Genomic DNA, 13,165 nt, shown 5'->3' on the forward strand with positions numbered 1-13,165 from the left:
TATCGGATGACACGTATTCATAGATCCAGACTTCCAGTAGGACGATATGATACAGGCCAAACAATGACCGTTTTCCACATGGTAGAATTAGGTGTATATACATTACTTATTGTAAATCGCTATCTAATCTAAAATTTTAATAAATAAATATCCAAACTTATAGTATTATATGCGACATATAATTCAACGTATCTACGACCAATAATTTAATACACCTGTTGCAACTAACGAAGCACAAATAAACTATTGAGCTGGCATTAAAAATAATTCATTGAGAACAACATATTCAATTGTTGGTGCATATCCAATAATTATCTATACATCATCTCTCCCACTACCAAATAAATTATGGCCAAAAATTTATGTGAGACGGTTTCACAGGTCATATTTTGTGAGATATATATCTTATTTGGGTCATACATGAAAAAATATTATTTTTTATGCTAAGAGTATTACTTTTTATTGTGAATATCGGTAGGATTGACTCGTCTCATAAGTAAAGATTCGTGAGACCGTCTCACAAGAGACCTACTCATAAATTAAAATACAATAAAAATAAATTATCATTTCTTTCTTTACGCTGCCATATATTTAGAGGCAGTTACGAATATATAACTTATGAATATATTTAGAAATTATTAGATTTATTTGTTATTTTTTACAAATATCGGGGAAATTATTATATGTAATATTTAAGTATAGATGAATTTGTTTGTAAATATGACAAAACTTCGAGGAGATAAATGTAATTATCTCATTAAGGCACACTATTATACATGTGTCAATGATTTAAGAATGTATATATATGAATTTGAAATGATATTGATCTTATTGTCTATTACAGTAGTGATTGGTAAATGGTAGATCTAAAATTCTCAAATATATCCAAACAATAATGGATTTGAAATCACGAAAAAACTTCAGAATACACTACGTATATCATACATATACACTTCACGAACAATATAAAAAGGAACAAATGCATCTCTTTGCAGATAACAAACTATTCATGAGTAGCTAGTGAGCGACTCGGTCAAAACTCTACTCGATTACACTCATATTTGTAGCTAGAAAACTTCGGTTCTATGTTATAACATTTCCAAAACAACACTGAACCAAAAAAAAAACCTTGAATATCTAATTTGAGACAATGGGTAAGAAAAACTAGCAACTTAATTTCAAACAATTACATATGCGCTCTGCTTTGTGTCATAAAATAAATATCGTGAATGTTCTAGCTAGGATGTCGTTCAAAGAGTGCGTGACAGCATAAACTGAAAAATGCACATCGAAATTGATATTCGCAAAAATCGAGTGACTAACAAATGTATTACCGTTTCAATCGACTCGTCACAAAAAATCAAACTTTTTTTTTTATATAATGTTTTGATTACTTCATTTAGATTTTAGACCATTTAGCTTTACACAAAAGCCAACACCTCAGCTTAGCTTATAATATTTAATTAATCGGATACATATTTAAGTCCAAATTATCTCAACTCACAGTCACATTAAGCTCAGTCCATTTTTTGTCGGGTCAGGTGGACCGAACTTAACCCAAACCCGATCTATTCAACAATCGCGCTTCCAAAAAAAAAAAAAAAAAGCCAAATATTTGATGTATAAGATACACACATGTTCATATATACATTATTTTTCATTACACAACTTACAAGTAATATCACATATGTTTTCTTATCCGCTTCCTGCACCACGGGAAAACTCGATGTTGGCCAGCAAGCTGCTTCCATATCCCATGTTTGGCCCACGGGTTTGATCAACGTCGATCAGTTTCATGTGACAACATACATGCTTTTTAGGTACTATATCCACATGCATCAACTTTTCCCTCTCCGTCGGGAAATTGCAACCAATTCGTACCATACTAATTAACTAACCTTCCTCCTAGAATGCTCATAATTTTCCTAAACCTAGCTGCTATCAAAGCTACAACAAAATATGGATAAGTTGTCATTAATATTTATATATGTGCAGTTTTAAAAATTTTATATAGTTAATTCCATCATACATGAATATTCCACTACGTACAGTGCCAGCCCGATTGATATATAGTAAGAATCGATTTATTTTCTTGTACACGAGAATTGTGCATGCAACATTTCTTATTTGTATTACTTGACAAATTGGAATCTAGCTGTCAGAATTCATGCGGCATTATACATATATTATATAGATATATTTAGAAAGCCGATTATTAATTTATATACTTCGAAAACAATCTAGCTATCTACCCATGGAAATTTTCTATATCCCATCGCCGGATTCGCTTCCACCTGTTGAATCTATAACCACTATTTTAAATCCTACAATCCTAATTCATTCTCAAATCTAACGCGTGTCCTTAGATTCATGATCTTTTCTTGCATTATATAAATACCGTTACACCATCGGACGGAGAATCAGAGAGAGAGAGAGAGACGGAAATCTTCTCTTGTTCATTTCTTGCTGACAAAGCCCACCACCCACCATTTTCTTGAATCCAGGGCTTAGAAAAAGACAGAGAAACGGATTCTTACGCTAAAATCTGTGGCAGAATCTGCAAGAGCATGATCTATGGAGGGAGTGACTACACCGCCTGGATATTCACGAAATAGCTCACAGTCCAGTTCGTTTCTAACGCCATTGCTGATCTCCATGGTGGGCATAGTTGCCACATCTGTAGCCATAATCGTGTACCATTTATTCCTCGTCAAGTACTGCTTGCGATGGCGGCGACAAGAACCCGTCGACACGGTGGCGCGAGCCGTGCCGGTGGTCTCTGCCGGGGTGGAGAAGAAAGTCCTCGACTCCATCCCTGTTCTCGCGTTCTCCTCCGTGAAAGGCGGCGACCTTTACCTCCGGTTAGATAAAGAAGAATGCGTCGTGTGTCTAGGGGAATTGGAGGACGAAGATCTTGTCCGATTATTGCCTAACTGCAAGCACGCTTTTCATGTTCGGTGCGTCGATCAATGGTTTCTTGCCCACACGAGCTGCCCCTTGTGCAGGTCTTCGATTCTGACGCAAGACAATCCCAAAGAAATTCCGGCAGATACCGAGCCGACAAATTACAATCCTGGTGAAGAAGCTTATCACACGCCGGATAACAGGGAAACATCGCTGCCGTGTGTACGACCTTTTGGCCGTCTCCGCCACTGTATGTCGTTGGAACTTCCGCACGCGGTGGAGATGAAGTCTCCGGCACGTCCCGTCGCAGGATTGAACCGATCAATTTCAATGGACCCGTCTTTTGCTGTGATTAACATCCAAAATGAAGGAGAATTCATAGTGAATAATCCTGGGACTGCTTCATCTTCTTCGAGAAGTAAAATGAAGAGGAGTGAATCGTATAGAACGAGACCAGTGAACCAAATCGATCGTATGTCGTCAAAGTTGATGAGATCATTTTCACGGTTACGATTGGGGAAGGGGGGTCAAGTCGGGCCTATTCTTCCATACTGAATAAATTTTCATTTCTCGATTTATTTATTTTTATAACAAATTAAATAAAATTTGTGATATGTATAAAAATTAAACACAGAGAGAAGTATATTTTTCTTGTTTTTGGCAATCAGGAGAAAACATTGCAAGTTTTTTTGTCAATGTTTTCGGCAGTTTTAATTATTATTATTATTATTATTATTATTATCTTATTTCAATAGCTGAATGAGATATGGAAGTAACGTAATGTCATTAACCTTGTCATTGTATCAAAAGATTGCGTGAGATTATATATATATATATATATATATATAATTCTTGAACTCCAAAAGCTTTGTTTGGTTATATGCTGAGATTTTTAGGAAAAGAAGTATAAAAATTGGATTTGGAACATCTGCTTTGTTGAAAAGACAACATTTGGTGCTGTATATTTTTTTAATGAGATGATCACGTGATCATCTTGTGGACATCACACCCATAAGAGATAAATTTAAAAAGTTTTCAGATTAAACGAGATGATCATGTCATTAAAAAAATGCACAACACCAAAATCCTGTATTTTCAACGTAGCAGAGGATCCAAATCCCTAAAAATTACTCAAGAAATATGTTTTTTTGGGAAAAATTTAATAAATCTTATGTTTGCTTATGTTTTAAGGAAAAAAAGCTAATTTTTATTATAAATCTCGATTAATCACGAGATCAGATTTTTTTGATGAGAACTTGCAATTATTATATTTAAAAATTATCTAAGAAATATGTTTTTTTGGGGACACAATAATATACTCAATTATTTGGACTAATTAATTAACCGAAACTTTACACGAATATGAAGAAACAGTTACTAGCAATTGAAAAGTCAAGGGAAGCTCTTATGAGTATTGCAATTAGATAATAGAGCACCAACCCGACAATCGTGTCTCTAGACAATTTCCAAGTATTTTAACAAATATCTTGCATTTGAAATAAATTTAGCTTATTTTTTGAGTATTTCATACTCATTTCTCATTAATATGAATCTCACAATTTTAATAAATTTTAATTTTAAATTATGTTCATTTTTGCCGTTTGCTCATATTCTTGTTTTTAATATCCTTATCGAGTTATAATCAAGCCAAGTCGAATTCTAATATATAATTTTGATATGTAATTTATTAACTGTGTATTGATATGACATTCACTTAATAAATATATTACAAAATTTATCAATGAACAATATTTGAAAATATTATATACAATCAAATTTTTGGAAATTTGAAAATATCTCCAAACTTGACTTAGAGATTATTTAAATATTTATAGTCTTTCTATTATTATTATTATTGAGACGACTCTTTCTAAAAAATTTATATGAATATAATTATGAACACACACACGTAACTATGTACTATAAAATTAAAATTAAAATTAAAATGAATAATGAGAAAAAGATAACTTTGGCTTAGTAGAAGCTGAAATTCTCAAGTCAAGGCCAATCGAACTCGGATAAGATCGGAGGCGGAGCCCTAAAGAATCTCTCCATTGAAGACGAGAATCGATTCTGTGTTTTAGGGTTTTGATCCTTTTTCCGATCCATTCGGAATTCATCCGTCGACTCAGGCCATTTCAAAGTCATGTTTAAAAATTTTTGGTAATCATTTGTTTCTGAAATTAATCGGTTTCCTTTGTAAGGAAGTAATGATTTAATATTAGTTGATGCTCTGAAATTTTTCTGTTTTTTGATTTATTTGCTTGTCGCGACGAGACTTTTGCATTATTAGGCCGGGAATTGATTCATCTTTTATTGTTTTTAATCGAATTGTAGGAATTCTCAGGAGCAGCAATCTCAGCCACGGCCGCAGGAGACGTCTACAAATTCAAATTCGTGGTATCCGCCTTCTGTTGTTGGTTCACCCAGCTCTTCACACCCGGCGACGCCTGGCGCTGGCTCCAGCAGTTCTAGCGGTATATCAAGACCTGCAGATCGACAGAACTCTCCGGTGAATGTTTCACCTGCAGAAGCCGCAGGCATCATTGCTGCGTTGAAAGATAAAAGGTTAGTGCTTTGTATCACTAAGTTGAATGGGATGATTAATCCTGAAATTCATTTTTTTCCCTTTCCGATGTTTTCAACCTATAAAATACTTATACTTTTTCTTGATGTTCGTTCTGGGTTGTAAGGCATTATTTCCTACTTGTTGAAGTTGTAAAATCGGATTATTTTGAGTACCTTAATTGGAAGAGAAATTCATGTTATCCTTCCTAACCAATACCAATCAACAACTTAACCGAAGATCAGTCTAGCGCGCTGTTACTCACCAATGGGATAAAAAAAGTATAAGTTCTCATGGTGAAAATTGTTAATTAAGGCAAAATGAAGAAAGATTATGCTTGGAAATTCAAATTAGTTTAATCAATGGGTTTCAAAACAAAGATAACAACTAGTTGTGAGCTGAGTTTATTTAGTTATTTTAATTAATAAACAATTTTGTTAGTTTGTTGGGCTTTTTCTTGACTATTTTTTATTTATTTTCAAGCTTCACTTGTTGGGGTATATTTTGGGTTAAATTAAGTCTTCTTTTAGGCCCATGTAGCAACTATAGACGGGTTCTTATGCCTAATAAGGCACTTAAGCGAGAATTGTATATATTGATCGGTCTCGATATTTTGAGTTTTAATATTGATTTAAGAGTTATCATTTGTGCTCTTCTTAAACAAACGAACTTAGAGAAGTGTCATCTTTGTGGCAACCGAAACTTGAGTTATCATCCTCGTATATTTGCATGTTTGGATGTGGCATATACAAATCGATACCTAGATTCTTACCTCTGTATTATTAATGGTCGGCATTCGTACCTAACGTGTGGCTTAGGTTCTTGCTAGATCTAAAACAACAGGTTGAAGCTTTATAATTGCTAGATCTAAAACAACAGGTTGAAGCTTTCTATGCTAGTGTGAGCCTTTGTTGAACTAACATTGTTGTGGATTTGTTTATCATAATATTCTGTGTGTCTTATTGATGTGTTTTTGGGGTTCACTTCTATTTCAATAATGAATTTTTCCTTTATATCCTCACGTAAGATAGTGATGTTATGAAAGTGAGTGTCACATGTTAGACACTACTTCGCAGCTTTCTCTATTTGTCATCTGCAGAAGAATAAATATAAATGTGTGTGTAAAATAATTTTGGCAGTAAATTGTATTGTATTTGTGAACTTGTAGAGTTTCTTGTCATCATCTCCATTGTTTGATGTTTCAGTGTTGATGAGCTAAGGAAACTCTTATCTGACAAGGAGGCTTATCAGAACCTCTTACTTTCACTTGAACCTGTGAAAACTCAAAACAGGGTAAGTTAGGTTTTGTGGTTTTTATAATTCGTCTGCACTCTGCTGTTCATCATCTTTTACTTGAACAAGGTCTACTTGAAGCGTTCTGCACTTTTTCTATGATAGAATAGATATTTAGAATTACGTGCAATACAAGTGTCTAAGTAGGTTAAAACAATAATTTTGGGGCCGATGGCGAATACTAATAATTGTGACCTTTCATTTAATTCTGAACATATAAAAGGAGTGTGAATGTTTCTCGAAGTCAATCATTTTGGTATGACGAACTAATAATTGTGACCTTTCATTTACTTCTGAACATTTAAAATGAGTGTGACTGTTTCTTGAAGTCAATAATTTTTTCTTATCGATCTGAGTTTTTTTGTTTGATGCATGCCCAAAAATTCTCACATTTCGATGCTGTATTTTCTTCATCCACGTCGTTGCGAGTTAAATTGCCGCAACTATTTTGAGACACTGAATTTTGTTCATAACCAAATTAGGTCAGGGATGAACTGAGGAACGAAACGCTGCAGCTTGCTAGTATGTTCTTTATTTATGTTTACTTTAATTTTTCTATTTGAGTGCAATACCAAATTAAGATCCTAATCAAAGAAAATCGTTGATATTTCGCTTGCAGGAGAGAATCTGGAAAAAGAACCACTCATAATGGAGCTTAGGAATCAGGTAAAGTTTTTTTTCTCTGAGAAGGCGTATACTCTATTATTTTCCTTAAAATTTTAATTTAGCTTTAAGTGGATGATTGAAATTGTGTTTATCTACTTTTTGTGGCTTCAGTGTAGAATCATTCGAACTACTGAACTGGCCTCTGCACAAGAAAAACTGCATGATTTGGAGAGGAAAAAGGAAGAAACGCTGAAATATTATTCTCCTTCTTCTCTCCTGCATAGACTACAAGGTAGATTAACTGCATGTTTTATACATCTAATTTGTTACTCTTCATAGTACATCTTTTGGATCAAACTTAAAAATTTGGAAGCAGTATCCCAGTCTCTTTTCCTATTTGGTTTCATATACACGTATTGTTTCGATTAGGAGGAAAGTGATTCTTACACACTCAGTCACAATCTGAGTATATCCTGTTTGACAAGTGCGGTCCCTTTTTTCCCAATTTACCCCAGAATATCTCCTCTATGCTGGGGCTTCTCTTAACTTTTTTCTTCCTTTATCATGAAACACTATGCCTTGTTCCTGCATATCATGTATGCAATTCATATTTTATTCTTCTTGACAGACTTGATTGAAACATTTATGTCTTGATCTTGAAGTTCTCCTTATGCATTTCTTTAACCTAAACTTCCACGACATTTGCATATGACTTAAGGGACTGATGTTTTCCTCAAAACCATGCCTATGACGATGAATTTAATTAAGGAAAACCCAACGGGTCTCTATGATATTCTTTGGTGCGACAATATTGTCTTAACTTTAATCATCTATAAGATTGATTGCTGCCGATGTTATTAGCTTTACATGTGTGTCTATGCTTCCTCTCTGAATTCTTCTCAAGGAGACGGGGATATTGAAAATATTGAATTACTTTTCATTATCAGAACTGTCGGTCTGAACTATTTGCATTGTGTAGATGCAATGAATAAAACAGAAGAGGAATCCGATGCCTTACATAGGCAGCTTCTTGACAGAGAGATTGATCTATCAGCTTTTGTACAAAAATACAAGAAGATGCGCTACACTTACCATAAACGTGCTCTTACTCATCTTTCTGCAAAGACATCTTTCACGGCTTGAGGAATGTTACAATGTGTGTGTTACCAAACAAAATTCTATTATTAAAAGTTGTGTGATTTCTCCTGTAACTACGTAGTAATATTGTTATTTCATGTAAACCTGTTTTGGAATTGTCAGATAGCGAGACACCAGCTTGTCTCTCGTTGTATTTCAACTATCTGCGTGAGTATAATGTCGAATTTTTAGGTGAAGTCTTTGATTGAAAGATTTTTTGGAAATATACATTTCAATAATATATCAGAGAATGCGATGTGTTTATAATTTTATTTTTTAAATGAAATAATAATAATAATAATAAAAAATTTGAGTTGAGGGGGGAATCAAATAATTTCTCCTGCACGAAGGTGGAGTAAATTTTCTGTTAAACCGAAATAACCAAATAGTTGAATGAACCAAGCTAGTTTGGAAATTCAATTTGGTTAATTTGTTTTTTATTTTTCAAAATCAGTTAAATTGGTTCAGATTTGGTAAAAGAATGGGTTAAATTGAAGACAAAAACTTGTATGAGACGGTCTCACGGGTCGTATTTTGTGATACAGATATCTTATTTAGGTTATCCATGAAAAATATTACTTTTTATGTCAATAGTATTACTTTTTATTGTAAATATCGGCATGGTTGACTGAAGAAGACTCCATTACTTAGTTTTGACACTTTTTCTTTATGTTCGAAATTACACACGCATTTTGAATCTAACTAATGTATATAATTTTGTTCTCGAAGTTGACACTTTCAAAAAATGAAAATGATTGTGTTTTATACATTAAATTATTATTTATTTAGTTTTTTTATTATTTTGTAAACAGAGTATTCTTAAATTTGTATATTTCATAATTATAGAAAAATATTCTTTCTAAACCCCATCTTATATTTAATTTTATAAATATCATATTATATTACACTAATTGTGATTTTCGTAGTGTGGGAATTGGGCTTTGGTATTTGGCCATCTTTATAATAAGCATTTTGCGGTACTAATAACTAATAAGGGATGAAAATCCATCTTTGTTCTCTTTACACATAAATTTCTCCATCTCTGATATTCAACCAATTCTGGTGGTGGGAAAGTGAAAGGGTTCTGTTTCTGTCCCTTTTTTACATGCCATTTTCCAAATATGTGGGCATAGGGTGTTGTTTGGCCGATGTTTTTGGTGGTATACAGAATTAAATGACAACTGGAATGAACACGAAACTGCACAATTCCTCACTATGTTTTCAATTGCAATGGCGGTATGAAAGTATATAGTGAGAGGAGCAGCAAAAAAAAGTATTCTGAATGCAACAAAAGGTCTGTGGTCTTTTCGTATTTTTTTCAAAAAATTATGTTGATTTAAATTTGATTCGGTCCGGTTCATTTGGTTGGTTATGTTTGATGAAAAAAATCGGTTAATATGATTTTTGGTAATTCAGTAAAGTCGGTTAAGTTTTGACCTAATTTTCACTCTAATTGTTATTATATAAGAATGCGAAATGTATTAGATTATTTAGTTTTTATCAGCATATATAAGTTTTAGTATACAGTAACTGTACTGGATTCAAATGTATCTGTTTTTTTTTTTTTTAATATAAAGAATGATGAAATATCACTGGTTTAATGTGAATGTTGAAATATTTAGAATTAAAAATGAAAACAATGTTGTGAGTAAGGTTGAAAGTAGTGTTTTCAAACCAGTCCAGATGTTGCTTAAGAACCGTTTAACCAATCAAATCGATTAAGAACCGGTCGGACCGGTGTTGAAACAGTTCAACATGTTTCAATTTTTTTAAAATTGATTTTGTTTTATTTTTAAAATCTTAAATTTAAAATTTGGTTATATACATACATGAATTTTCAGAATTTGGAATTCATTGAAAATATTATTTTAATAGTATTAGAGTTCATTTAAAATATTTTTTTTGTTTTAAAAAATATAACTATGATTGGTATTTTTAATATATGTATATAATTATTTAATTTTTAAAATTTGTTAAGTATTTTTGTGTCAATTTATATACATCTTTTAATTTTTAAAATTAAAATTTAAAATATAGTATTCATTATATTATATTAATATTTATATGATAAAACAATATTGGTGTCCGACTATTTGATTAAACCGGTCCGACCGATCCGAATAATATCTAACTTTATTTTTTTTAATGGAAAACACTCCCAAAAAAGTAAATACCTGGACTCAAAAGCTTGTGTCATGTTTGTTTAAGTGGGAATCACATCTGTTATCGTCGATATGAGCTTGATAAATCACCATACAATGTAATAATTTGCAAATCACATTAGTCAGATAAACCATACGCAACAAATTCTGTTTGATAAGCTCGTTCGAAAAGACGTCCGTATGGTGAATTGAAGTCATCACCATTAATCAAGCGTTCACCTACTCCATCAACTCAAACTTTCCTTAAAAGCTTGTGTTATATATTTATATATATGGTCTATATTTATATATGTATGCATACGCGGTCTACATTTATATTCCTAAAGCGGCAACATTTATCCTATATCTCGTTTACTACTAATAAAAAAAAATTCCATAGATATCATATGGAGTTAAATTAAAATTATATGCTTAGTTATATCAATCTTGCGCTTATATTTGTTGAAGTAAGCCAGATCCAACATCCAATTCGACAGAAAATATGTGAAAACCAATGATTTTATAACATCAAAGCCACCAAAGATGAGCAAAACAACATTACAGAAGCCAAGAATTGCAAATACAACCGAAACCATCATCAGTAATTTCCTTGTTCACCATCCTTGGAATCATCATCATCATCAAGAATACTTGTATCAGGTTCATCGCACATCGGAGTCGTATAATAGAACGCCCCCAGCGCATACTTCACCGTATCTCTGTACACCACAGCAGGCCGCTGGAGCTTGACACCGGTCTTCCCTCCGGCAAAGTTGGTGGCTACGTTGCACACCGGGTCCGGTGATGAAACCAACCTCAGAAAGCAATTTTTGGGGTTAAGTTTCTTGCCATTGGCATACTTGTTACAATTCACCTCAAAGTCTCCGGCCCCATCTGTTAAGTCACTTGCATAGTGCACAATTCTGCCCCTCTCGTCTAGGCATGTTATCGATACCTTTGCCCCTAAAGCGAAATAATCAAAATTTCGAGACAGGACAAATGCTTATCATGTATAAATTTTGAAAATGCAAGAAGAACGTATGTACGTATATATATTACAAACCTTTGAGGGGGTCGGCACCATCGATCCATTCGTTCCACCCCTTTGAGCAATCCTGGCAGAGGACTTTTCCGGTGACTTGGAACACCTGAGTTTCTTCCTTCGAATATCCGGCCGCTGCGACTCCGACACAAATGCCCAAGATTAATAGTGTTGATAAAAAACCGGTCCTCATCTTTCCTCCTTCCCACTTTAATTTTGAGCTTGTGAAAATGTATATTCTTCTTGTATAAATATATATGGATTATGTAGATAACAAGGGTGCACGATCATTTATTTTATGTGGAAGTCCACCACTCGTGACGTGCAAACCATGAAGGTGTTCTATATATTGAATAACAAATATTCCAACAAGCATCGGTACTGTGTGAAAAAATATCTGACATGATACGAGATTATTTTATAAGTATATATATGCGTATTTTGATTTAAATCGTATTTGAATTTTATTATATGTTTCTTCATTTTAAATTTGAAATTTAATTTTATCATTTATCTTCAATGAAATATGGCAAAAACTTGTGTGAGACGGTCTCACGGGTCGTATTTTGTGAGACGGATCTCTTATTTGGGTCATCCATGAAAAAATATTATTTTTTATGCTAAAAATATTATTTTTTATTGTGAATATCGATAGGGTTGACCCGTCTCACAGATAAAAATTCGTGAGACCGTCCCACAGAACATGACACTCCAGTGCTTCTTTGACTTTCGGATATTGTTATTTAAACTTAGCCAATATTATTTTTTAAAAATAACATTCTGTAGTATATTTCACATATACTTGAGAAAGTCATTTTTTTTAAAAAAAATTACTGATTAGGTCCATTTTCTTTTATATCTCCTTCTTTCTTAAACAAAAAAAAAACCAAAAAAAAAAAAAAAACTTGAGGCTCTTGTAATGTAGGGAAAATAACTGATGGGCCAGTCAGTTTTAGTATTGGGTCTCGACTTCATTCGGAATATTGGGCCTCCATATATTTGATTGGGCTCCTGTAACAGATTTGGGGCTAGTTTATATATACTTACTCATAATTAAATTAAACATCCTATAATAATTAATTTTAATAATGTTGACCATTTAATCACCTAATTTCATATTTCACATTTATATCATATTTTATCTCCGATCATATCAGTTTCGAAAATTGATAACTTCGTTTTAATTTTTGTTTAAAGAACTTTATCACACACATCGTATATATCACGATCCGCTAATATATTTATTGACGAACGAAAATAAATAATATAAACAATTTTACGTTAAGGAAAAAAAAACAAAAACAAAAGTGAGTTGGAACCACCCAGCTTGAAATTCGGAACCGCCAATATTAGTATATGTAGTTGCATTATTGTGGGACAAAAGAAACCAAAAAGCCACCATCCTCGTTTTCTTTTCTTTGGCGAAGTGATTAATGCTTCCTATTTGGGTACTGTAATTCATATATTTGGACAAAG

General features: G+C 32.9%; 3 protein-coding genes across 3 annotated transcripts; 2 read left to right on the top strand and 1 right to left on the bottom strand.

Annotated features, from left to right (window-relative positions):
- The first annotated feature begins 2,574 nt into the window (after positions 1-2,574).
- On the top strand, positions 2,575-3,459 carry LOC142537184 (uncharacterized). The gene has a single exon (XM_075642741.1). It carries the CDS (start codon positions 2,575-2,577, stop codon positions 3,457-3,459), a length of 885 nt encoding a protein of 294 aa, XP_075498856.1.
- A 1,398-nt stretch (positions 3,460-4,857) lies between these two features.
- On the top strand, positions 4,858-8,730 carry LOC142526919 (vacuolar protein-sorting-associated protein 37 homolog 1-like). The gene is made up of 7 exons (XM_075631587.1): positions 4,858-5,067; positions 5,242-5,472; positions 6,676-6,763; positions 7,246-7,285; positions 7,383-7,429; positions 7,541-7,661; positions 8,349-8,730. The coding sequence occupies exons 1-7, from the start codon at positions 5,051-5,053 to the stop codon at positions 8,510-8,512; spliced, it is 708 nt and encodes a 235-aa protein (XP_075487702.1). The 5' UTR covers positions 4,858-5,050; the 3' UTR covers positions 8,513-8,730.
- A 2,418-nt stretch (positions 8,731-11,148) lies between these two features.
- Positions 11,149-11,896, bottom strand: LOC142537315 (pistil-specific extensin-like protein). Its single transcript, XM_075642855.1, has 2 exons — positions 11,711-11,896; positions 11,149-11,610 (listed from the first exon to the last, which is right to left on the bottom strand). The coding sequence occupies exons 1-2, from the start codon at positions 11,880-11,882 to the stop codon at positions 11,246-11,248; spliced, it is 537 nt and encodes a 178-aa protein (XP_075498970.1). The 5' UTR covers positions 11,883-11,896; the 3' UTR covers positions 11,149-11,245.
- Positions 11,897-13,165: the final 1,269 nt, after the last annotated feature.

Source organism: Primulina tabacum, chromosome 2 (assembly GCF_025594145.1).
Source record: "Primulina tabacum isolate GXHZ01 chromosome 2, ASM2559414v2, whole genome shotgun sequence".
NCBI lineage: Eukaryota > Viridiplantae > Streptophyta > Magnoliopsida > Lamiales > Gesneriaceae > Primulina > Primulina tabacum.

Excerpts from the sequence above, each read along its gene's own strand:
- LOC142526919 (XM_075631587.1), top strand. Across the intron at positions 7,430-7,540 it reads TAATGGAGCTTAGGAATCAG|TGTAGAATCATTCGAACTAC; the intron begins GTAAAGTTTTTT and ends TTGTGGCTTCAG. Across the intron at positions 7,662-8,348 it reads TCTCCTGCATAGACTACAAG|ATGCAATGAATAAAACAGAA; the intron begins GTAGATTAACTG and ends TGCATTGTGTAG.
- LOC142537315 (XM_075642855.1), bottom strand. The coding sequence starts at position 11,882 with ATGAGGACCGGTTTTTTATCAACACTATTAATCTTGGGCATTTGTGTC. Across the intron at positions 11,611-11,710 it reads TGGTGCCGACCCCCTCAAAG|GGGCAAAGGTATCGATAACA; the intron begins GTTTGTAATATA and ends ATTTCGCTTTAG.
- LOC142537184 (XM_075642741.1), top strand. The coding sequence starts at position 2,575 with ATGGAGGGAGTGACTACACCGCCTGGATATTCACGAAATAGCTCACAG.